Genomic DNA, 24,715 nt, shown 5'->3' on the forward strand with positions numbered 1-24,715 from the left:
CCTGAAAACAGGCAGAATCCCACATGGGTTCACATTGACCTGTGGAGCAAGGGCCATTACCATAGGGAAGCCAGGTGGAAGTCTTTGGAATGTCCTTTCCTTGCCAGGACAGTCCTCCAAAGGCAAAATGCATCCCTAGTGGGAAGACTTAGTGGTGACGTATGACATACTTAACACAGGTAGACAGGAGGTGGGTGAGTTATAAGGAATGTAGTTTTCTGGGGACACAGGTGATGCGTCCAGCTGCAGCTGCTGTCCCCATCTGGCATCACTGCCAGAGTTGGCACATGGCATGCTGTCACGGATCTGGCCTGTGCTCGTTCTCTCGGCCAATTTGCAATACCATGAGGAGCCATTTGTCCTGTGTGGCGAAGCCAACAGGGCACCTCCACAGGCTGGCCTCCGTCCTGTGGACCAGATGTCTTCGTTATTTTAACATCCCCAGAGCATCCTGTCAGCTCCACTGTCAGCATCTGTAACCAGGTAACTGGATGAGTCCAGCTAGTGCAGGAGATGCCCTGGGAGGACGGCAGGGAGCCAGAGGGTGGGAGATGAGCCCCACTCCTGAACCAGGTTCACTGTGGCAGCAGTTCAATGTGGGGTGTTGGGAGAAGAGGCAGAAGGGGAGCACCAAGGTGAGGGATTGTAGGAGCAGGCTGGTTCTGGAGTTGATGGAGGGAGCAGCCTGTAGCAGGAGCACGGATTAGGACTTGGAGCCCTGGAGGGCTGGCTGCCCTGCTGTAGGTAAGGTGGGGGGGCAGGTGTTGCAGAGCTCAGGGAGGAGGTGCCCCGGGGAGCTGGGACCCAGCGGCAGCTTGCACCCCTGAAGGGAATGTGATGAGGCCAGGAGGTGGCACAGTGCTACAGGGCTGATGTCACTGGGACATCCATCAGTCACCCCTGCCTTTGTCTTCTTCAGGTGCCCAGGCCTCACAGCCCCAAAGGCCAGAGGTCAGAGGGCCTGCCAGAGCCCAGGGTGGGGCTGTAAGAGGCAGCATTCCTGCCAGGCTGCCTTTGCTTCCCACGTGGGGGCGGTGTCCGGGCCACCCAGCTCTGGCACGGCCCTTCTGACCTCTTCTCACTTGAGCCTTTGTTCAGGAAAAGGCTCAGGTTGTGTGGCACAAGCAGCGTTCTGAGCCTTGTGGCTTCTGCCTGTGATGCACACCCGACCTGCTGGGGGTAGCCAGAGACCCCTGGTGGGGCCGAGTGCCCTTGAGGGGGCAGAGATCCCTGAGGGAGTCAGAGACTTCTGGCGGGGGGACAGAGTTCCCTGGGGGGAGCCCCGCAGCAGGGCAAGGAGCGGGATGGTTATGTGGACTACGGTAGAGCCGGCCCTGGGGAAGGGCTGGGAGAGTGTGCGGGGACCCCTGCTGGGCAGTGCCGGACACCGGTCCAGGCCGGCTGTCCCGCGGTGTGTAGCAGGCCGAAGTTCCGGCCCGCCCCGGTGCACCTGCAGCCCGCATGGTTGGGGGCGGGGCCTGGAGGTCGCCAGATCCCGGGGAGGGCGGGGCCCAGAGCGGGGGGGCCGGAGGGCGCCAGTGCGCAGGCGCAGTCGGTCCCGGCTCGGGCCGTACGGCGCTTGCGGCGGCGGGTCGGGGGTGCGGACGTGAGTGTGCGCGCGCGTCCGCCGGGGCCTTCGGGTCAAGGGGTCAGGGACGCGGTTTGAGGCGGTGGGGGGACCGCGGGTCGGGGCGGCGGGGGCGTCCTTAAGTGCGAGTCCGCGGGGCTGCATCCTCTCCCCGGAGTAAGTGGCCCCGCGTCCGGCCCTCGGCCCGTGGGCTGCCCCGACGGCCGCGTCCCCGGACGCACAGGATGTGCGCGAACCCCAGACCCGGCTCGGCTGCCCGGGGAGCCCGCGGAGGGGCGCGCCCCTGTGCCCTGCCCTCTGTGCTCTCAGCCGGGCTGGGGGGCAGCGCCGTTGGCTGGTGTCTGAAGCGGGGTGTGCAGCCCGGAAGCCTCCCTTCCCGTGCTTGTTGTTAACTCCTGCACTGTCCAGATTTGTGCCGGCGTGTACCCAAAACACAGCATTTACCGTTTTAGCCATTCTGCATTGCATAATTCAGGGCGTTCGTCCGTTTAGTGCCTAGACTCTGGTTTCGTCCTGAAGCTGGAGGGTTAAGAGGGAGCTCTGTTGCTCCAAGTGTTCGACTCTGACTCGACCAGCTCCCAGGCACTGTCCTGTGCCAAGAAGGGCCTTACAGGGAAGCCGAGCCGGGTCAGGCTCAAAGGCAGCCTGCCCAGCGCCTCGGCCCCCATGCCCTCTGCCTGGTCTCTCCAGAGGCTGGAAACTCATGGTCTCACCCTGGAAGACTGCCTCAGTTCCTGGACTGCAGCTGGGCTTGGGTTGTGGTTTCTGGATCTGCAGGTCCTACCGCTTGCTTTTTAGGGCAGGAGCGATGGGGCCCCATGTGGTGCCCAGGCAGCTGGTGTGGCTCTCCCGGTGGCAGGCGGTGTGCGCTTGGGGAGCTTCTGTGCAACACAGGACATGGGCAGGGGTGTCCAGAATGCCCAGCCTGCTCAGCTCTGGGGGGGCCCTGGGCGCCAGCCCCCTGGTCCGCAGGAGCAGCTCCTCCACACCCCCTGATGCGCCGGAGGTGGTACTGACCCAGCAGCGCTACCCCGTGACACGACTGCCCTTCTCGGTGGTGTCTGCGGAAGACCTGGCAGCCTTTGAACGCATCCTCCCAGGCGGGGTCGTCACAGACCCAGAGGTGCTGGAGGCTTCCAATGTGGACTGGCTGAGGACGGTCCGAGGTGAGTGAGGGTCTGGACACAGCACATGCTCCAGGGAGGGGCTGTGACCACGCTGGGTTGGAGGGGCGTGCCTGGCACACACACTCTCTCGTGTTGAGGAAAGGGTGTGTTGTAGTTTCAAACTGTTGTGAAAACAACATTCCTGGAGGTTTATTGGTGCTCCGTGATGTCTGCAGAGTAAAAGACAAGGTGGCCGGCTGCTCTGAGAGATGCACGTGAACTCCCAGGGCCTCTGTGACAGCCAGCACAAGCTAGATGGAGGCTCGCCTGCTCCCAGCTCTGGAGGCTGGACCTGCTCCCGCTAGAGGCTCTGGGGGCTCCTTCCTGGGGGCTGCAGGTGTCTGTGTCCCTTTAAGGACACCTGGCATCACCTAAATCTAGGACCTTCTCTCAGGACCCTTAACTTGATCACATATGTCATGACCCTTTATGTAAATCAGGGCACGTGCACAGGTTCTGAGGGATGTGACGGGGACACACTTTGGGAGGCCCCGTCTTCTGCGGCCGCTCCTTCAGGCAAGAAGCAGGGGCTGGTTGGGCCGCCTGAGCCCTGCTCCTCCCAGCACATGTGTCTGCAGCAGCACACGCCTGTGCCAGCTTGGGAGTTCTCAGCCTTCCAGACCCAGTGCACACCTTCCCACAGGAAAGATCCTGTCACTCTGTGTTCTGTTCTGCAACATTTTCAGATATAATGTAAGCTGCCTTTTCAGTTACAAAACACAAAACACCAATACGATGTTCTTATAGAATATTAAAGAGATCCAGAAGACAACTTGCTTACAACAGAGTCACGAATTACACATGTAATGCCAGGACACGCCAGCAGCCAGGTAGGGCTGGATCCGGTGCCCGTGGGACTTGACAGAGTATTTTGTGTGTGTGTGTGTGGGGGGGGGTGTCCAGTGGGGCCGCGACTCACCATGGCAAGGGCTGTGCGTGGGCTTGAAGAACTCCCGAGAGCAGGTCTGAACCAGCTTGCGAACTGATCTGTGGTGCAGAGTCTGTAGCACGTGGAGGTGGGTTGTGGGACATGCTGTACTTACAGGGAGAGATTCGGGTCAGATACTTTGGAAGTCCTCAGACTTCTAATTTTTTAAAGACTGTTATTTATTTATTTGAGAGAAACAGAGATAGTGGCAGACAGCAGGGGAGAGAGCAAAAGCAGGGAGGAGAGGAAGACATAGGCTCCCCGCTGAGCAGGGAGTCTGACACAGGGCTCTATCCCAGGCAGACGTTTAGCCAGCGGAACCACCCAGGCACCCTCCTTGGACTGTTCCTTGTGGGCCAAATGCCCAGAGTGGAAGGGCTTCCAGTCCCACCCTGCCTGCTAAGTCAGACCCCCCGGGGCTGGGGGATGGTGCCTGCTGGGAGCCCACTGCCCACACAGGGCCTGCAGGTTCACAGGCGTGCTCCCAGAGGCAGGAGAGGGTGCTGTCCAACCTGGGCTCAACCAGGCCGGGCCCCGGCGCCAGGTTTGGGCCTGAGCGCCAAACCCCACAAACTGGGGATGGGGCTCCCACCTCAGAGGTAAGAGCCCAGGGAGCTGGGTACTCAAGACTCGGGATGTCTTCCTCCTGGGACTTCCAGAGTGCACACTGTAACTAGGATGGGGCCTGTCTGCCCCACCTTCCTGGACAGGGCTTAGCTGTGTGCTGGGGGCTCTTGGAAGCCTCATGTGGCTCCGTCTGTGTCTGTGTGCTCCTGTGGAGGACCCCTGCCCCCTGGCTGCTGACACATGAGCTCAGGAGCGTGGCACTGGGGTGTATGCATCTCTGAATCCGCAGGACTTGGTGTACAACACCTGCCCAGCGGGTGTCTGTTGAAGTTGTTTGTTCAATTTTTGTCGAAATAACCCCTTTATGTAGCTGTTTTTGGGGGAGAAATCATGTCTAAACTTATGATCATTTTACGTTTTAGTCTTAGAGTTCTATAGAAAATGCAGCTAGTAAAAGCCGATTAAGATTTTATAATTTTCTTAAAAATGGATTTTACTTGAAATGGAAACTGTCCAAAAATTAGATCACTTTGCTCATGGGTGGACCCCATAAACTTCAGTGAGCATCTCACTGTGTGTCTGCACACAGTGCAGGGCTGGGGACAGGATGGACAGGAGGCTCACCAGAGGGGTGGTGGCATGAACGGTGGGCTGCCTGCCAAGTGGGCATGCCTGCCCAGGAGAGTCCCCCAGCACACACTGTTTCCTTGGAACCTGGGGAAGCCATCTGGAAGGGTGTTCTGGGACAGGAATAGCCAGTGCAAAGCCTCTGAGCAAGTCTATGCTTGGCATGTTTGGGGAGCTGTAGACCTATGTGTGGCTGGAGTGGACGGAGGATGGGGAGGTCAGAGAGCGAGGGGGCTGGGTCATCGATACCTCGAGGGCCAGGTGAGTCCCACTAACTGATGGGGAGCTACTAGGAGGCCAGGAGGAGAGAGGCCCACAGCCTGGTATGGCTGCCATGTCGAGGAGAAGCTTTCACTCCCTGGGCATGGAAGCTCGGAGGAGAGCTGAGACTTCGATGGGTGGTCAGGTGAAATGGTGTCAGCTCTGTGTGTGTGCACAGAAGAGTCTGGGATGTGCTGATGGGTGTGTAGGGTGTGAGAGAAGCCAGGATGCAGGGACCCATGGCCTGAGCAGCTGCAGAGGTAGCCTTCCACTTGCTGAGGAAAATGGCAGGAGCACCAGGTCTGTGGGGAAACTGGAAATCTGGATCTGGACAAGTCCAGTTGGACACGCAAAGGGGCCCATTGGACTGTGAAGCCAGCTAGCCCAGGGCTGGGTCCATGCAGCTCCAATGCCTAAGGAGGCCAGTGGCTGCTGTGGTCCATGGGGGCGAGCAGGCACCAGCCAACCAAGAGGACTGAGCAGCTTGGGCAGGGGCTGAGGAGGACCTGGTACATGTGTGAAGAAAGGGAAGCCAGGGGTCGCCAGGGGTTGCCTGGTCAGGAGCAGCTGCTGTACCAGGGCCCATGGCTGGAGGTTGTCTGTAGTGTGGAAGGGACATGCCTCCGGCTGGAGCTGTTCATGGGGGCTTGGGAGGCCCCCATCTGATGGAGGCTTAGGGGGACAGAGGGGCTGGGGCGGGGGTTGGGATGGGTTCAAGAGAAGATGTTTTTGCCTTTTCGGGGCTGGTTTCAGACAAGACTGCTGTCACAGCAGATTAATAGGTGGATGGGAATGATCTGGTTGAGAGGGAAGAACTGGTAGCTTGGTGAGAAACAGGATTGCCATGAAGTTGTCCAGGAGCTGGGCGTGGAGGGACCCAGGCCCTCCTGGGGCCGCAGTCTTGGGAGGAGTGGCAGTGGGGGCCCATGTAGAAGCAGGTGGGGGCACTGCTAACATGAGGACGGGGGAGGCAGTGAGAGCTATGGTCTGTGGGGGGGTGTGGTGTGGTGCAAGAGAGACTGCTGCCTGTCCCCTAGTGTGTGGGACAGGGAGGGCCCGGGGACTGCTGCCTTGGGGTGGGAGGAAGCAAGCCAGGAAGTTGTTCCTGGAGCCTGTGGAGCAAGACCCTCAACCCAGGTTCCCAGGGGTGGAGTGTCGGGCCCCAGGGGTGAGCCGCTGGGAGAGAAGAGTTGGAGGCGAATGTTTCAGCCGTCAGGGTCAGCAGCGTCTTGCCGAGGTCGAGTCGGTGTCTGCCACAGTCTGTCATCTGAAAGCAGCCACACCAAACAAATGGGCATTGGGCTGTTCCCGCAGGGCTCCATGTGCAGGCGTAGCCCAGGCTGGGCTTGGCCTGAGTGTGGGGTTTGCCATCCTTGACGTGGCAGTGTGCTCTGGTCCCTGGGAGGAAGTCAGGGAGCCCGCCAGCCGGGAGTAGGCATGCTGTGACAGGTGACAGGCCATGTCCCAGGAGGGTCCTTCTGTACCCCACGCCCTGGGTGTCCCAAGTGAGTGAAGGCCTTGGAGGGCTGCTGGGAATCCAGGAGGGCAGAGAAGCAGGTGGTGGGCAACATGGGGACTGTGCTGCTGAGAGCAGGAACTGGCACTCAGTCGGCCTTTCTCGAGTGGAGGGATGAGAGTCGCGGGCCAGAGAGGCTTGCGGCCTTAGCTTCTCCCTGCCTGTCCCCTCCAGAGCTGGCTCTGCTCCTTCTGCACTGAAGCCTTTCCTGCTTCTGTTTTCCCTTCTGTTCCTTTGAGTCCGTCCCTCGACTGAAGAGACTCTGAGCACATGAGAGAGAAGACCAGGGCATAGATGAATGTTAGTGAACCCTGGGGCAGCCCGTCTGCAAAGTCCTTTCCTACTCCCCCCAGCATGTTCCAGAAGCCAGTGCCGTCATCAGCCATCAGCATGCTGATGGCTGCCTCCCTTTGGCCAGTGTCCTAAGGTGGACAGTAGACTGCTAAGTCCTGGAGGCTCAGGGGCAGGGACGTGCAGGGAGAGCCAGTTACTTAAAAATTGTTAGATTTTTGGGGCGCCTGGGTGGCTCAGTGGATTAAGCCACAGCCTTCGGCTCAGGTCATGATCCCAGTGTTCTGGGATGGAGCCCTGCATCGGGCTCTCTGCTCAGCAGAGAGCCTGCTTCCCATTCTCTCTCTGCCTGACTCTCTGCCTACTTGTGATCTCTCTCTCTGTAAAAAAAAAAAAAAAAAAAATTGTTAGATTTTTGTATCAAGCTAGTTGTGAAGCACAGCTGTTATTAAAAATTAACATGTAAATGTATGATTAAATTATATTTAATACAAGGGTTGTAAATATTAGTAACTTAAACTTTGCTAAAAAGCATGTAAGCTAAGAACTGCAGCCAGATCTCAAAGCTGCGTGAGAGGTCACTGACACGGTGGTGGGGGGGGGTGGTGTCCTGTGCCTCCCGCCTCCCGGGAGCCTCCTCACCTGCTTGTCCACTTGGAATGAAGTCAGAGGGCCAGAGAGAGCCTGCTTGTCTCAGGGAGCCCATGGTCAGGAACCCCGAAGTGCCGGCATCCAGGGGTTCCTGCTGGCCACCCCCTGGCATCCCGTCAGTCATCACAGCTTAGAGCCTCCACCTGATGCGTAGAAGGAGCCATGAGTGTGCCCCGAATAGATGAGACACATATGGGAGGGGGATGGGTAGCCCCACCCCACGGTGGGAAGTCAGGTACTAACACAGGTGGAGGGGTGGATCTGGACAGGTCGCTGGCCCGATGTCAAGTGTCTCCCCACAAGACGTGCAGTTAGGTGGGGGAAACATGGCGCCTCCCAGTGAGCAGCCAGGCAGGCGCCCCAGCCGTGGCCTCCCCGCCCAGAGAGGTGGGGCCCGTGTCTGACACCTCACCCTTGTCCCTGAGGTTCCTGGGCTTGGTGCTGACCCTGGTTGTGCCGGTGGCCTGCAGAGGAAGGAGGACCTTCTTCCGGAGCTTCCGGAGGGTAGACTGAGCGCTGCCTTCTGTGTGAATAATGTGTCACTCGTGTTGCAGGTTGTAGCAAGGTGCTGCTCAGGCCCCGGACCTCCCAGGAGGTGGCTCGCATCCTCAGGTAAGGAGTGCGCGGGGGGCCCCCGGGCGGTGGTGGGCGACTGGGAGGGCACACGACCAAGGAGGGCACGCAAAAGCAAGCCCTCTTCCCTCCAGATGTAGACCCTGGTGAGGTTTTGTTCCTCTTGCTTCTTCCCTGCCTGGTGGGGTTAGGTACTTCATGTTGTTTCTTCCCCATTTGGCCATATCTGCGCCCGTCCTTCTGTGCTCCTTAGGCTTCCAGGCCAGTTTCTGGTGGAGGTGGAAGGGACACATTGGGTGGAGGGGCTGCAATGCTTTTGGTGAACAGCAGGGGGTGCTGCTGGCACCTGCATTGTGCAGTGCATTGTGCAGTGCATTGTGCAGGGAGAGCCGTGGCCTCTCAGGATGTTCAGGCACGAATGCCAACCTGTCTGTGATCCGGACTGTGCAGACTTGTGGCTCGCTGCCGTTTTGGGTGGCCCTGGGCCTCCTCAGACCCGCCGGCGCCGTGTGCAGGGACCAAGGGTGCCGCCCATGGAGGTCACGGCTGGAGGAGGGGGGGACTCCAGGTTGGGTGGGCTTGCAGCCAGGGTTGGCCTGGATCACGTTGCACAGGGATGGTGGTGCAGGGGGAGGGCAGGGAGCCCTGATGCCCGTCCTGTGCTTGCCCCAGGTACTGTCATGAGAGGAACCTGGCCGTCAACCCGCAGGGGGGAAACACGGGCATGGTGGGGGGCAGTGTGCCCGTCTTTGATGAGATCATCTTGTCCACCACCCTGATGAACCAGGTCATCAGTTTCAACAGCGTGTCCGGTAAGCCTGCACTGTGGCCGGGTGGTGAGGGGTACTGTACTGTACTAACACAGGTGGAGGGGTGGATCTGGACAGGTGGCTGACCTGATGTCAAGTGTTTCCCCACAAGATGTGCAGTTAGGTTGGGGAAACATGGCCCCTCCCAGCGAGCAGCCAGGCAGGCGCACGTCCGGCAGGGCTGGGGAGGAAAGGCCCAGCTTTTTCTGCCCTGGGGGTGCTGTCCAGGGGTCACTCAGGTGGTTTGTGCTGTGGGTCTGTGCTGAAGGGCATGGGCTGTTGCTGCAGCTCCTCCAACTCTGACATGTTCTAACCAGGATGGCTCTTTTTGCCCTTGTAAACAGGGCACAAAGGACGGGGTACAAGGAGGTCTCGAGGTGCTTTCTGCTCAGCGGCCCCAGCAGTCTCTCCAGCAGAGCATTTTGGGTGGGTCATCCTCTGTGCTGGGGGCACCTGGGCACCATAGCTCCGTGCCAACAGTGCTCCCAAGGTCCATGTCCCCTGGTGGTGGGACTCCCCACCCCGGGTGGGGGCCACTGCTGTATAGCGATGCTCATCCCTTCCCTTCCATGAGTGTGTGCGTGGGGATTTCCTTCTTTATTTTTCCCCATCAGTTTTTCTTTTTCTTCTTGGTAAAAGATAATGGTAACTTCTGGGGGACAGGTTGGGGGACATGCTCCTTGTCCTCGAGGGAGAACCCTGTCCCATATGGCTAACCCCCGCAGAGCCCCTGCGGTGCGTCTTCTGGCTCCTCTTGGACTGAGAACACTCATGGCAGCACGTTCTCTTTGCAGGGACCCTGGTATGCCAGGCGGGCTGCGTCCTGGAGGAGCTCAGCCGGTACGTGGAGGAAAGGGGCTTCGTCATGCCCCTGGACCTGGGGGCGAAGGGCAGCTGCCACATTGGGGGAAACGTGGCAACCAACGCAGGCGGCCTGCGGTTTCTGCGCTACGGCTCACTTCATGGGACTGTCCTGGGCCTGGAGGTGGTGAGCTGGGGCGCCGGCCATTTTCCTTTGTCTCTGTGTCCCCCTGCCCAGGTCCGAGTGGCCGGACTCTCAGCCTCTTCCCAGTGCTGAGCATACTTAACGTGTGAGGTGTCTGTGGGCCCCCGCCTAACCTGCCTTGACTCCATGGGTCTGTGCCCCCTCGGGCACTCTCTCTGGGGTGGTGTGGGGCAAGGCCTGGGTGGGGCTGGGGTGGGGTCAGTGCGGTGAGGCAAGGTTGGAGCAGCAAGTGGCAAGAGGGGTGGGGGGACGGGGGTAGGCGGCAGGGCAGGGGCCTGGTGGCACTGGGTGAGGTCCTGGGCCTGGTGGATGAGGTGTCTGCAGGGCGGGGACCCCGCGCTATGTGATTCTCTGCCACTGCCTCCCCACTTTGGGCCCTGAGCTCCGTGGGTGTGGGGGGCATGAAAGTCCTCTCTTAGCCCCATTGGTGCACATTCTGGCCTGGGGTCACCCTGGGGCCTCCATCTCGGTGGGGTGAGGGCTCGTGCTTGGCTCTGCTTTCTGTGGGACCCCTGGGCGTGGGGTTGAGAGGAGAGGGGCGCCTGCGAGGGCCCACGTATAGGCCCTTGCTTCTCCCCTTCTTGGCTAGGTGCTGGCCGACGGCACTGTCCTGGACTGCCTGACCTCTCTGCGGAAGGACAACACGGGCTATGACCTGAAGCAGCTCTTCATCGGGTCGGAGGGCACGCTGGGGGTCATCACAGCTGTGTCTATCCAGTGTCCACCCAAGCCCAGGGCAGTGAACGTGGCTTTTCTCGGTAGGCCGGCTGTCGGGGTACACCGCTGGGCGCCCTGTCCCTCCCCCTGCCCCGCTGCCTGGCCCTTGGCATGAGGGGGGCCGTTCCTGTGTCTCCTGGCTTCTGTGTCTGGAGGGTTTGTGCTCCTGATGGGAGGTCTGCAGGGGGTCTCTCGCATCTCAGGGCAGAACACCCTGTTCTTTAGCACAACTGGGGCTCTGCTCAGCTCTGCCGCTCTATCTCCTTCCTTGATTCTGAGTGAAGCAGTGTCATTTCTGGTGTGTTCATTCCTGAATCAGTCACAGCCGTAGGAACACCGTCCTCTCCATCCCCCTGCTGTCCCTCACTGTCCCTGCCCTGTCCCCTATACTGTCCTTGTGCTATCCCCCTGCTGTCCCTACTGTCCCTGCCCTGTTCCCCACACTGTTCCCAATGCTGTCCCCCACTGTCCCTCACAGACCTCTGCCCTGTCCCCCACTGTGTCCTTCACTGTCCCCTGCCCTGTCCCCTACCCTGTCCCTGATCTGTTCTCTACCCTGTCTCCCACCCTGTTCCCACTGTCCTCCTGCTGTCCCCACCATGACCCCTTGCTGTCCCTCTACTTTCCCCACTGTCATGCTGTCCCTCGTGCTGTCCCTTTGTCCCCTGCCCTGTCCCCAGTTGCCCATCGGGTCCTCTGCTTCCAGCAGACTGCGAGCGTGGACTTGGGTCTCCTCCTCTGAAACCATATTCTGCCTCGCCTCCACTCAGAGCCTGTCAAACTCCGGTAGTTAAGAGGCTGTGGAGACATCCGGTCTTCTGGAGGTCACTGTGGGCAACTTAACTCCCTAGTCTGCTGTTGGCTGTGCTCTGCGGTGTCTGTACCCATGGCACGGTGCCGGGTCTCACGGCCTCCCTTGTCTCTGTGGCTGGAATTGCTGTTTTCTTGCAAACGTGCCATTTCCTCTTCCTGATGTGCCGTTCTGCACTGGGCTCGTGCTCCCCGTAAGCACAGCCTGGGTCTCACGGCTGGCCCATTGGCCGCACCTCTCCAGCTCTTGCCCATGGAGACACTGTCGCTGGTTCTCAAACGAGGCTGCTCAGAGTCATCCCGCATCCTGTGCTTGTGTCCTCCATGGCTGCTGCTCCCAGTCCTGACGCTTTGTTCTTCGGTCACTTTGAAGATTTTTTCTGTGTCTTTGCTCATCTGTGGTTTGGGGTCTCTTGCCTCTGAGGACACATTCTCACCTCGGATCTTCCAAGCCTCCTCACCCCATGTCTTGGTGTCTTGTCAGTTGGAGGCGTCTGGCCATCTTCCTCCCCCTTTAGGGCTATGATCGGATGCACCCATGACAAAGCTCTGTGGTCGGTCCTCTTCATCCCTCCCACAGTTTCCACCCTTTTACACTCCTGCTGTGTTGTTTCCCATCTTTTCCGCTTACCGGTGTTGCCGCGCGCTGTGGTCCCAGGTGGCTGAGCCCCCACATCCAGCCCCGCTATCCAGCCGCGGAACTCCACGAGCTCCCGGGTATGCACAGGAGACGTCTGCCTCTGGCTTTGCACTCTATGAACACACTCCCATCAGCTTTTCCACCCCGTCCCCAGCATAGAGTCGGTATCCTGGGCCCTTCCCACCTGCTCCTGGCCGCTGATGGCGGGCTCCCCAGGCCCGGGCGCCTCAGAGATTTCTCCTTGTTCTGTAAGTTGAGTGATTCTCCCTGGGCTCCTGAAGACACAAGTGCTCACTGTGGTGAGAGAAAAGCAGTGAAGCCCTTTCCCAGTACGACCTTATCTCTGGCCCCCTGTGCGCCCAGGCCCCTCTGGTTCCTGTGACTTCCTGCACACCATGGGTCCTCTGACGGGCCTTTCCTCCTGGACCGTCACTACCTGGGACACGCATGCCACTGGCTCATGGGCGTCCCTGTGATGGTGCTCTGCTGCTCCACTTGGCTACCCTGCTTGCCAGCACCCAGGGCCACTCAGCGCAGCTGCTTCACAGGGGGACTTGGGGGTGTCTGGCTGGGGCTCTGGTGCCCGCGCCTGAGGTCTTGTTGCCTTCGCAGGTTGTCCAGGCTTTGCTGAAGTCCTGCAGACCTTCAGCAGTGGCAAGGAGCTGCTGGGTGAGATCCTGTCAGCGTACGAGTTCATGGACGCTGAGTGCATGTGGCTGGTCACGCACCACCTGCGCCTTGCCAGCCCCGTGCAAGGTACCGACCCCTGCGGCTGGGCAGCTTCCGCCGTGGCCCTCATGCCATAGGTCTCAGGGGATGCTCTCTTTGGTCCCTGACAGGCCATCAGACTGTCCACAGAGTGGGAGGCAGTGACAAGGTTGCTGGAATCTGCACGGCTCCAGTGTCACCGTACCTGGACGAGTGAGACTCTCTGACCCGCATGGGAACTGGGCCCCCAGTGTGGGTGCAGTTGCTGCCGCCAGTTGTGCCAGAGCCCCAGGGTCTCTGAGGGTCCTCGACGTGCTGGTCAGAAGTGTTTCTTTTCCACCAGAGGAGCCACTGGTCCATGGAACTTTCCCAGTTAGCCAACCGAGCCCTGGCCCTACGTTCCAAGGGCCACCTGCTATCGTGCTCCTAGAGGGGAGAGCTCTCTGCTGTGGGTCTCAGCGTCTTCACCTCCGAGAGCCTCCTGAAATGTGGTGGCTTTGGTGCGGGAAGTGCTGGTGGAAAGCCACAGGCTTAGGGCGTCCACATGGGATGGCTGCTTCTTGTGGCTCTGGAGGCTGGAGTGTAGGATTGTGGGGTGGCTCGGCCCATGTTGGGTGCAGCCAATAGTGCCCTTCTCGCTGTGTGTTCAGGTGGCCTTATGTGTATAGGAGATCCGTGGTGCCTCATCCTCATAGGAGAGCGGCGGTCCTGTGGGATCCGGGCCCACCCTTATGGCCTAATATAACATTGAGTCCCTCTCTGTAGTCAGATGGGCTGGGTTAGGACTTTAGTATGTGGTCAGGCAGAAAGATCTTTATGCTCTAAATTTTTAATGAGGTGTTGCATTTGGTACAATAGAACAGGAAACAACTGGAACATCCAGTAGTAAAGAAATAAGATATGATACAATCACTGGAAAGGTGGGGGACCCATGGGCAGATGGAGGGTCCCTGGGTGGACAGAGGGTCTCTGGGTGGATAGAGTATCCCTGGGCAGATGGAGAGTCTCTGGCAGACAGAGGGTCCCTGAGTGGATGTAAGCTCCCTGGGTAGACAGTGTCGCTGGGCAGACAGAAGGTCTCTGGGTGGATGGAGGGTCTCTGGGTGGGTGGAAGTCCCTGGAAGGATGGAGTATCCCTGGGTGTGCGGAAGGTCCCTGGGTAGACAGTATCCCAGGATGGGAGGAGCGTCTCTGGATAGATAGCATTCCTAGATGGACGGAGGGTCTCTGGGCGGACAGAGGGTCCCTGGGCGGACAGAGGGTCCCTGGGTAGACAGCATTCCTGGATGGATGGAGGGTTTCTGGGCAGACAGAAGGTCCCTGGGCAGATGGAGGGTCTTTGGGCAGATGGAGGGTCCCTGGGCAGATGGAAGGTCCCTAGGTAGACAGCATTCCTGGACGGATGGAGGGTCTCTGGGCAGGCAGAGGGTCCCTGGGTGGACAGAGGGTCCCTGGGTAGACAGAGCATCTCTGGGTGGATGGAAGGTCCCTGGGAGGATGGAGGGTGTCTGGGCGGATGGAGGGTGTCTGGGTGGACAGAGTGCCCCTGGGTAGACAGCATCCCTGGGCGGACGGAGAGTCCCTGGGCAGATGGAACATCCCTGGGTGGACAGAGGGTCCCTGGATGACGGTTTGTCTCTGGGTGGATGGAAGGTCCCTGGGAGGATGGAGAGTCCCTGGGCAGATGGAGCACTGTGTGGCCCTTGGATGCGTGTGTGAGAAAGCTGCTCCTAAGGTCATGTTTAGGAGAAAGGAAAGGCCAGCCCACTGTCCTGGGCAGGTTTCAGTGTGCAGATCTCTCTGACTGGAAGACAGGAAGGAGTGCTGTTGACCATGCTGGTTGCTACATATGGCAAGCTGGGGAATTTTTTTTTTTTCATTTATACTTGTCTTTGTTTTCCAAACTCCCTTTTATAAGCATGTTTTTACTTTTGTAATTGGAAAAGGAGCCCACAGAAATTAAAACACTCCCAGTGTTTTCTAGGACATGTGATAAATTAAAGAGTAGAATTTGCATTTCATCATGGAGAAATGCCAATATCTAGAAAACACTTGTTCTTCTTATAGTAGGATGGGCTTGTAGTATTTTTCTGGAAGGCACTTTTAACATAGTACTAAAGGGAAGAGCTGTGCATTTGGTGTTTTCATTTGTTGGTTTCAGTAAGTTAAAAATAAATTCACAGTAGCCTTAAAAAAAAGACAAGCTTAAAATTCTCTTATAGTTCCTAATGCATTTTTTAAAAAAACTGTGAAAAAGAGACAGCTTGGGCAAAATCATGCCTTTTTTGCATGTCGTGCTAAGCCGAGCGCCGTGGGCATCACAGCACCCTGTGGGCACAGTGGTCTCTCCTGTAGCCCGTGGCCTGCCCAGCACCACAGGAAGGTAAGAGGGGCTCCCTGCCCACAGCCCTGTGCAGGTGCCCATGACATGGCTCAGGGCTGTTCGTGTGTTCTGGGGAGTGTGGTTTCTTTCCCAGTGAAAGACCTATTTTTATTTGTTTTTTTTTTAAGTTTATTTTTTTGGTAATCTCTATAGCCAGTGTGGGGGTTGAGGTCACAATCCTGAGGTCAGAAGTCACATACTCTTCTGACTGAGCCAACCAGGCACCCCAGGAAGGACCTATTTATATTATTATTTTAATTTATTTGAGAGAGAGAGTGAATGTACCTGAGAGCTAAGCGGGGGCGGGGGCTTGACCAAGAGGAGAGGAACAAGAAGACTCCCCACAGAGCACGGAGCCTGACACGGGACTTGGTCCGATGACCCTGAGATCAAGACCTGAGCTGAAACCAGGAGTCAGACGTACCCCCCAGGCACCCATGAAACACTGGTTTTTAAGCCACGGGAGACTAAGTCTGGGCAGAGGCTTCCTGTTCTATGGGCCGTACAGGGGCCGCCAGAGATGCTCAGACAGGCCAACCCAGGCCTGTCCTCACTCTGTCTGACCACCTCTGTTCATCCTGCTTTCTGTGCCTTCCAGAAAGTCCGTTCTATGTCCTAGTGGAGACCTCAGGCTCCAGAGCGGGGCACGACTCCGAGAAGCTGAGTGACTTTCTGGAGCGGGCGCTGAGCTCCGGCCTGGTGACGGATGGGACTGTGGCCACTGACCAGACCAGACTCAAGGTGTGTGTGTGCTGCCTGTGCCTCCTCGCATCCCCCATGCTCAGCTGGTCCAGGACATCTGTGCTGGGCCTCGTGTCTGGCTCAGAGCACGGGTTGTCTGAATGTGAGCAGGTATCCTGCCTCTTGGGAAACGTGTTTTTGGGTCTTTGTTGTGATCAGTGATATTTTATTTTAAATTATTTTTTAAAAAATTACTTATTTGAGAAAGCGAGTGAACATGAGTGGGGGGAGGGGCAGAGGGAGAGAAAGTATCAAACAGACGTCCCACCAAGCATGAAGTGTGACACAGGCTTGATTTCACAACTTGAGATCGTGACCTGAGCTGAAACCAAGAGTCAGACACTGAACTGACTGAGTCACCCAGTGGGAGCCACCATCACCATTGTGGGGGGCCCGTGGTGGTCGGAGCTGCTGTCACCATCCTGGGAGGGCCCGGGCAGTGGGAGCCCGTGGGTGAGGCAGGTATGGACGGTCAGACAGGGAAGCCTATGGGTAGCAGCATGGCCCTGTAGTACTCCAGCTTGGGGTCCAGCAGTGCGGGGGACTGTGCGGGGTCGTTGCTGGTCTAGGTGTGTGAGAAAGGTGGCAGGCAGGAGCTGTTGCAGGTTAGGAGTGGCAGTCGAGGAGAGGGCACAGAGGGACCGAGTGGTGACCCTGAAAGCCAGTGAGCGAATGGGGGAAGCCAGATGCTGGCTGGTGTCTGTGGAGGTAAGGGGCTGTTGCTGCTCTTCTGGGGCAGACCTGGCATTGTGTCATGTGGAAAAGCAGGAGGAACCAGTCCTTACCACGTAGAAATTTTGCTGAGATGTTTCCTGAATGGGGGGACATGTGGTGGGTAGGACGAGGCCAGCCCCGTAGCCGAGCAATGGCACATTCAGCACCATTTCCTCCACTCCGTAACCAGGACTTCAAGTGTCCTCTGTGACCAGTCAGCCAGCCAAGCCAGTAAGCCATGGCTGGCTTTGTGTGGAAGGGCAGTGATGCGAAGAGCCCCCAACTCCCTAGGCCCCCTCAGCCCCACCCCGCGCTGCCCTCACTTTCCCGCTCAAGCTTCAGCACCCACGTATGTCTCGGGCAGCCCAGGGCCCAGCAGCCCCGTCCTCTCTGTCTGCAGTGTCTTCCCTGCCGGACCCTGCCATCGCTCACGTTCCCTCGCCGGCCAGCAGCCCCGACGAGCCTCTCCCACCATGCCACGCAGAGTGTCCTCCATCCTCCTGGAGAGGGGCTGTCTGTGTGCCCTGGGGTGAACCATGGCCGCATTCTGGAGTCTCGTCCTATATGGATTCTTGGGTCAGAGCCCCATGCTTGTCACAACACAGAATATTTTTGTCGCCTGGGAAGTTCCGTCATGACCTTCCTGGTCATCTGAGGCCGGCAGCATTCTAATTGCTGTTAGACACCCTTCACGGTTCCCCTCTGACTTTGTTTTCTGTCCGTCCCAGGCGCTGTGGGCCCTGAGGGAGAGGATCTCGGAGGCGCTGAGCCGGGATGGCTACGTGTACAAGTACGACCTTTCTCTGCCCACCGAGAGGCTTTACGACCTTGTGTCTGATCTGCGTGCCCGCCTTGGCTCACAGGCCAAGCATGTGGTGGGCTATGGCCACTTGGGTGAGCTGTTCTGGGATCACGTGGTGACGGGGATGCAAGTTGTTGAGAGAATTCTAATCATCTTCATGGTTCTCAGGCATTTTAGAAAGGACCTCCGTTTGCTGGCCACCACGGTGGCCTGCCCTCAGACCCAGCCTGCTGTATCCCTGACGAGTCCCTCTCACTCCCCTTGCCAGGTGCAAGTGTTTGAAAACTAGTTTCAGATAATTCTATTTTGCAGAAAAATCAAGCTTTATTTATTTACTTTATTTAAAGTGATTAATTCCTCAGAAAGGAATGTCTCATCCCTCTTGATTCTTGGCAGCCCTTGGAAAGGGGGTCTGAAAGCCGTGCATACGGGATGGACAGGGCCCCATGCCTGCAGCCTCCATGGTCTGTCTGTAATGGGAGGTTCAGGTCCCCCTCCTGCAGTTAAGGGAGGATTTGGAGAAATGGGGTGAGGAGCTTGGCACATGGCATACTCTGTCCCGGCATCTCTGATGCTTGTTTTGGGAACTTGTCATCACAACGGTTTTCTTTTTCAAGATTTTATTTATTCATTTGACAGAGAGAGATCACAAGTCGGCAGAGAGGCAGGCAGAGAGAGAAAGGAGGAGGAAGCAGGCTCCCTGCCAAGCAGAGAGCCCGATGAGGGACTCGATCCCAGGACACTGAGATCATGACCTGAGCTGAAGGCAGAGGCTTAACCCACTGAGCCACCCAGGCACCCATCACAACGGTTTTCACAGGTGGTGCCTTACTTTTCCTGTGAGCAGGCTCCGCAAGTCAGGTGTCTGGAATGCTCAGTGTGTGACAGATGGTGACCCCCAGAGTTGGTAGGGAGGGAGGGTTCCTGGCATCAAGGACAGTGAGGACATTCAGTGGCTCAGGGCACCTGCTGTTTGTGGGACAGGAAAGGTCCCTCCCTCCTGGCAGACAGCGCTGTTGTGTGGAGTAGACTCTCACCTGTGAAGGACGACGTGTAAAATTTTAAGAAGGGGATGGGAGAGTGCATGTGTGACCTTGAGGTGGGGAGATCTCGTCAGGACCACACGGGAGGCATAAACCATAGGGGGAGATTGCTGCTAACTTGGACTACATGAAAGTAAAAACCATTTGGAAATCTCAAGCAGAATATTGGCGGGTGGAGATGTGGGGCTGGCGAACCCAGTGTCAGGGAGGAAGCCTGGCACGGCCTCTGGGAGGTGGACACCCGAGCGGGGGTGGAGGACAGGTGCCTCAGCCAGGGCCCGGGGGAGGTGGTGAGGCTGCTGGGTGTGGATGTGGGGCTGGGGATTGCTGGCCCACCTTCTGCCTCGAGGGGCACTGAGTGCAGCCTTTGCTGCCGGTGGGGCGAGACTCACGGCCTGTTGAGGGCTTCTCTGGTGTCCAGTGGGGCAACCGGCCTGGTTTCCCTGCGGTCCGTGAGGCCGTTCCTGCCAGGCCCCTTCTGCAGGTGGGGCCGTAGTCCGGGGGTTGCCTAGCTTGGCCACGGTCCTCTGTGTCTTGTTTGGTCCGTGTGCCTCTGTTATGTGCCGGGTTTCCTTGGTACATCCTGGGCTGTAAGTCCCTTCCCCGTGTCCGCGATGGATGCCAGCGTCATCCCACAGTGGCATGGCTGTGGTCTCTCCCTTGGGCCCCGAGGGGTCCAACTGGTTGGCCTCGATGCCTCATTGGCCATGTGGCAGGAGCTCTGGTGAGGATTCGGGGCAGAGGGTTTTGTGTGCTGGGCGGTGAGGGGCTGACCACAGACCAGCTTCTTCCCCAGTTGTAGGGCAGGTTGAGCTTCCTGGGTCGGTTTCAGTCATTTTGTTTTCTGGGAGTGTGTCCGTTTCTTCTGAAGTCTTGGACATGTTGACACACAGGTGTCTGTCACGCTCTCATTCCTGTGTCACATCAGCATTAGTGGGGTGGCCCCTGTTTTAGTCCCAGTAGGGTTTGTTCCTCATGTCTTTCCTCATCTGCGTCTGTCGCGTGCTCATGGGGTCTGTGGTCCCGCCCGGTCGGCTGCTCTCTCCATTCTGTCTCATGTTTCTTGTCATTACCATTGTCCTTCGTGTCCTCAGTCTTCTCCCCTGTCAGGTACGTCTTGCGGTACCTCTAAGCACGGGAATTCTCAGGGCCTCCAGCCTCTCTGCTGGAGGTCGCAGGGGTTAGACTCCCTGAGGACCAGGCTCGCCCATCCCACCATGGCTCTTGTTAAATAATGTCTGTGTGTTGCCTTGTCGGGTTCCACGTGAGGTTGGAGGGGCCCCTGTGGGGCCAGCATGGCCACCTGGTCCGAGCCGTGTGCACCCCCCTGGTCTGAGCCGTGTGCAGCTCCCTGGTCTGAGCTGTTCGTGCCCCCTGTCCAAACCACACGTGCACCCATGCCCCCCCAACCCCCCGCATCAGTGAGAGGGCGGAAGTCGGCACAGTAGCAGCAGGCTGCTCCCCTCTCCCGAGGCTACATCCTCTTGGAGGATAAGGGTTGCACCTGTCCTCGCATTCCAGGGTGAACGGGCACTCTCATCACAGACCCTTCTGAATGCTGGGCCTGTGCTGGCCTCCGACCAGTCACACGGGCTCCTCCCATTTAGTGTTTCCCTGACATGTGTTTGTTCCCATTACCTTCACTGTCTTCCATCCTATGATGTAGATGTGTCTTTCACAGACACCGTGGAGGTGGGGTCTCCCTGTCATGCAGTTTGTCGTTTGTTGTCTTTATTATTTATTTATTTTTGAAAGATTTTTATTTATTTGAGAGAAGGAGCATGAAAGCAGAGGGAGAAGCAGACTCCCTGCTGAGCAGGGAGCCTGACACAGGGCTTGGTCCCGGGACCCCAGGACCACGACCTGATCTGAAGGCAGATGCCTCAGAAGCCCTGAGCCCCCCTGGGTGCCCCTCCTACAGTGTAGTTTGGTTCTGTTTTCTGCCCTGTGTGGCGGTGCCGATGTTATGCAGCCGGCGATGGCCCAGGCTCAGCCACGCCTGTGTCCCTCTTCATTCTGGTTGTCATGGCCTCTGCCTGAGCTTCAGCCTTGTCTCTGGCTCCAGGGACAGGAGGTCATGAGCATCATGGATTCTGCTGACCTATTGCTCAGGGCTTCTTCAAACTCGAACATCCGCACAGTGACTGTTCCTCCCATGTGGGGCAAGGCGGCCTGCTGCTCATGGATCTGCAGTGCTGCTGTCCACAGGGATCCCAGTTTTCTTGTCTTCCCTTGTCTGGGGGGCTCTTCCGGGTCACTTGTTTGGGTGAGCGTTTGCCTTTGCGTCTGGGGGCCATGGGGCTGTGGTGAGAGGGATGGCTCTGCCCTTCTATCCCCAGATATTTCTTCCCATCCTTCCCTGCCTTCCTGGCTGCGTTCCCGGGGCTACAGCCCTGTGGCTCTCCGCCTGCCTTCTCCGCGGCCCTGCCCTGACTTCGTACCATGTTCAGATCACATGTTTGATTTTCCTTCCGTGCTGTTCATTTCCTGTGGGGGGTAACACGCATTGAAACCTGTCTGTGGACTCCGGCCTCTTGGTGATTGGTAGTTTCTTTTCTGGAAGTTGGTTGACTTGAGATGCTTGCTCAGTCTGTGTCTTATGTGCTTTATCTCTTACTTCTATAAACAGGAGACATTTGGGTTCTGTTTCTGGAAGTTACGGGATCTGAAGCCTTTGTGGTCAGGTTGCCAGTTCTTGCTCATTGTGGCTGCTCTTGTGTGCGTGGAAATTTGGGAGTGGGCTCGTCTCTCTTGGGGCTTCGTCTGTGGGGATTACATGAGGCCTGGGTTGGAGGTGATTTGCTTTGCAGGGGTGCAAGTAGAAGGGGCAGGGTCTCCTAGCTGGAGCCTGTCTCGTCCTCACGCTCTCAGCTCAGGGTCCGTGGGACCAGTGAGGTAGTGGGAATTACAGCTGGAAACCTGCAGGCTGGCTGGTGGTTGTGCAGGCCCCTCCTTGGGGGGTTTGGAGCCTCTGCCTGCAGGGTAGCAGCGGGACCACTCTGGTGGGAGGGGGGTCCCTTGTGTGTTCCCTACCTCTGAGAAGCCCAGAGGGAGGTTACCATGCGAGGCTCTCTGTCACTGGATCAGAGTCCCCAGGCCTGCGCCCCGTGCTGCCCTGGGCTTTGCTCTAGCCTCTAGGAGCTCCTCCTGCTGGCTCATGAGGCTCTCTGCCCCTCAGGGCATGTGGGACTGCCTGCAGAGGCTGGCTGGGCGGGTGGTCTGTCGCTGGGAGCTGGAAGCCTCAGGGGGCCGTGTGGGTAGAGGGGAGGCTGTGGCGTGGTCACTGCAGGCCCCTTCTGTCACTATAGGCCTGTGGCCAGTGGTGCAGGCACGAGGGCAGGGCAGGGCTAGGGGCTGTCAGGAAGGGGTCTCAGCCTGCCCGGCCTGACCCCAGCATTCCTGTGCCTGTAGGGGATGGTAACCTGCACCTCAATGTGACGTCGGAGGTCTTCAGCCCCTCGCTGCTGGCTGACCTGGAACCGTACGTGTACGAATGGACAGCCAGGCAGCGGGGCAGCGTCAGCGCCGAGCATGGCCTGGGCTTCAAGAAGAGGGGCGTCCTCAGCTACAGCAAGCCGCCTGAGGCCCTGAGGCTCATGCAGCAGCTCAAGGCACTCCTGGACCCCAAGGGCATCCTGAACCCCTACAAGACACTGCCTGCTCAGGCCTGACAGGACCTGCGGGGTCCGCAGGAAAGGCAGGAGGGGCCTTGACCCAACCCTCGTTTTGCCTGTGGCTGTGGGCCTGCGGGGTTGGCATGAGCTGAGTGGGGCAGCAGCAGGTGGAGGCACCCAGCCACAGGCTGGAGGGGCCAGAGCTGGCCCCCAGGCAGGGTTCTTCCTGGCTCTTTCCAGCCCTGCTGGGCGGGCAGAGCGGAAAGCCACCCAAGCCACCTGGTCTGCTCTCTCAGCCCCTATGTGGGCACTGCCCGACCCTCTGCAGGCTAAGTAAGAGCCTCCTGTGGCACGTCCTGTGTGGGCTGGGTGGGAGAGCTCTTCTGCCCATTTGGGAGACCAGGCCACATTCCACTGTGCTGGGGGCTGCCACTGTGGGAGGGGGCATGGATGGTCCTGTGCCTGGGTGCCTCAGGCAGGATGTGTCCCTGGCAGAGGCGACGAGCTCTGTGGGACAGTGTGGGCTCCGTCCCGAAGCTTTGAGCAATAGCCTGGGTCGCCAGTGCCTTGTGGATGACCAGGCCCATGGATGAGCCAGAGTAACAGGATGGTCTCCACCCTGGAAGGCATCGTTCCCCCATTTTCTAGAAGGCCCATCCATTGGCAAGACAACCCCGGTGGTTTGCAGTGATGTGCCCAGAGCTGTGGCTTCACTTCTGCTTCTGCTTCCACGTCCGTGAGGCTAGCGTGAGAAGCCCCGATGTGCACGAGTGCGTGTGCCAGCGGGGCAGGCTTGGTGCGCACACTGCACCCTCACCCGCCCCACTGTTGCCCTGGGCCCGGGGCTGCTCCTGGAGCTGTGAAGAAGGTCTGGACACGTTTTCTCTTTCTGGCTGTCATGAACTTCCAGTAAAAAATGGGAATTGATCACAACGCTGTCCTTGTATCTGTTTCTGGAACAATCTGGTGAAGCCTGTGGCGAGATGCCTGTTCCCTCAGCAGTGGGACACTGGGCGCCAACACCGTGCCCCCAAGCCCAACCCCTTCCTCAGTCCCATCCCTCCCCCCCACCCCTGACTTAAAACCTCATGGGCTTGGGAGGCGGTTGATGTTGGTTGCGTGGATGTAGCATAGTCATCGTCAGCGAGAGTCGTGACTCAGCAAATTTACTGTCGAGAAGGGAAACAACGTGAGGTATTAAAAGGCTTAAGATCTTAGGTGTTTTCTGTTAGAGTCGAGGTGGGGCTTTGAGAAGGCAGCACAGTGACTGGGGGTCACAGGCAGCAGGTGGCAGGAAGAGCCTCCATCTCCCCAGTGGATGAGCTGGTCCTCCAAACGTCAGAGTGTGAAGTAGGGCCACTTGGCCTCGCCCTGTGGAATGCACCTGCGTGGACACACACACATACACACGGGCCATGTGCAGACGTGGTGCACACATACAGTACACATGTGCACATGAGGTACACACAGGCCCATGAAGTGCTGGCTGCCTGCCTTCATGCCTGCGGAGAACAAGCTCTCCAGTGGCTGTGGACCGTTGTGAGTCCTAGTGGGGCATCCATCCAACTGCATTGAGTTCTGCATCATCCTGCAGCTCACGGCTGCGTGGCCACACCAGACATTATGTGAAGAGGTAGGAAGCCAGGCTGTCAGGAATGTTGACTACCCAAAGCTGGTCTTCAGACCCGAACCTGGCCCCTCCTGGACCAGTTCTGGGCAGGTGGGGCTTCTGCGAGGATTATCTCCCAGTGCTCTAGGAGGAGTTGAGGGCTGTTATTGTGTCTGGATTAGGAAAAGCTTATGAGTTTCACCTTCAAACCTCTAAGCTGCTGCAACACGAGAAGTGGTTACAAAACAGAGGGGCCAGTGGCCCTCACCGCTCCTGGCCCATGCCTGCCAGGCCCTGGGTTGGAGGGGCGCAGGGTGTGGTAAGGAGGAAGCCCCAGCCAGGGACCTGAGCTGCTGCCTGAGGGATGGCGGGAATAGGCCCAGTGGTCTCAGCCCAGGGAACGCGGGGGAGCCAGGACACTGCCCACCCCTCACCCTGGGATGTGGCCGGGGCTGGGCCGCCCTCCTTGGGCCTGAGGGGAGCAGAGTCTTCAGGAGAGCTGACTTCCTGTTAGGTCGGGACTGTGGTGTCTGATGATAGAGGACCCTGAGGGCTCAGACGAAGAGTTTGGGGGTCATGTGGCTCTGCAGGGCCCTGAGGGTGTCCATCAGGGTGCTTCCCTGGGGCAGGGAAGAGGTGACAAGCTGTAGGACACAGTGCCCACTGCCAGTGACTGTGCTTATGCTGGCCATAGTCCCAGGCCTGACCCTCATGGGGACCGGGGTCTACTCAGTGGGCTCCCTCACCCTACTCTTCCCTAATATACCACCTGCCATCCTAGGCTTGAGGCCCGTTGGACCTCAGGGGTTGGGGAAAGCAGGTTGGGTCTTGTCCTACCAAAGGATCAGGCTCCAAAGGCCAGGTGGGTGGTGGAGACGTGACCTGTCTGCTGGAGTGCTGAGGAGGAGTGTGCAGGCTGGACCCCGCCCCCAGCAGTCTTGGATTCATAGT

At 58.4% G+C, this 24,715-nt stretch overlaps 1 protein-coding gene across 4 annotated transcripts; it reads left to right on the forward strand.

Annotated features, from left to right (window-relative positions):
* Positions 1 to 1,568: 1,568 nt before the first annotated feature.
* D2HGDH (D-2-hydroxyglutarate dehydrogenase) lies at positions 1,569 to 23,085 on the forward strand. 4 transcript variants are annotated; one of them, XM_044242046.1, is made up of 10 exons: positions 1,569 to 1,606; positions 2,387 to 2,754; positions 8,150 to 8,207; positions 8,841 to 8,980; positions 9,772 to 9,965; positions 10,573 to 10,741; positions 12,763 to 12,906; positions 15,840 to 15,982; positions 17,425 to 17,590; positions 21,953 to 23,085. In XM_044242046.1, the coding sequence occupies exons 2-10, from the start codon at positions 2,397 to 2,399 to the stop codon at positions 22,210 to 22,212; spliced, it is 1,632 nt and encodes a 543-aa protein (XP_044097981.1). In that variant the 5' UTR covers positions 1,569 to 1,606; positions 2,387 to 2,396; the 3' UTR covers positions 22,213 to 23,085. The 4 variants fall into 4 exon arrangements, with proteins under 4 accessions (XP_044097981.1, XP_044097983.1, XP_044097979.1 ...); XM_044242048.1 differs by lacking the exon at positions 2,387 to 2,754 and having other exon boundaries at positions 1,573 to 1,606; XM_044242044.1 differs by lacking the exon at positions 1,569 to 1,606 and having other exon boundaries at positions 1,692 to 2,754.
* Positions 23,086 to 24,715: the final 1,630 nt, after the last annotated feature.

This window comes from Neovison vison, chromosome 3 (assembly GCF_020171115.1).
Source record: "Neovison vison isolate M4711 chromosome 3, ASM_NN_V1, whole genome shotgun sequence".
Lineage (NCBI taxonomy): Eukaryota > Metazoa > Chordata > Mammalia > Carnivora > Mustelidae > Neogale > Neogale vison.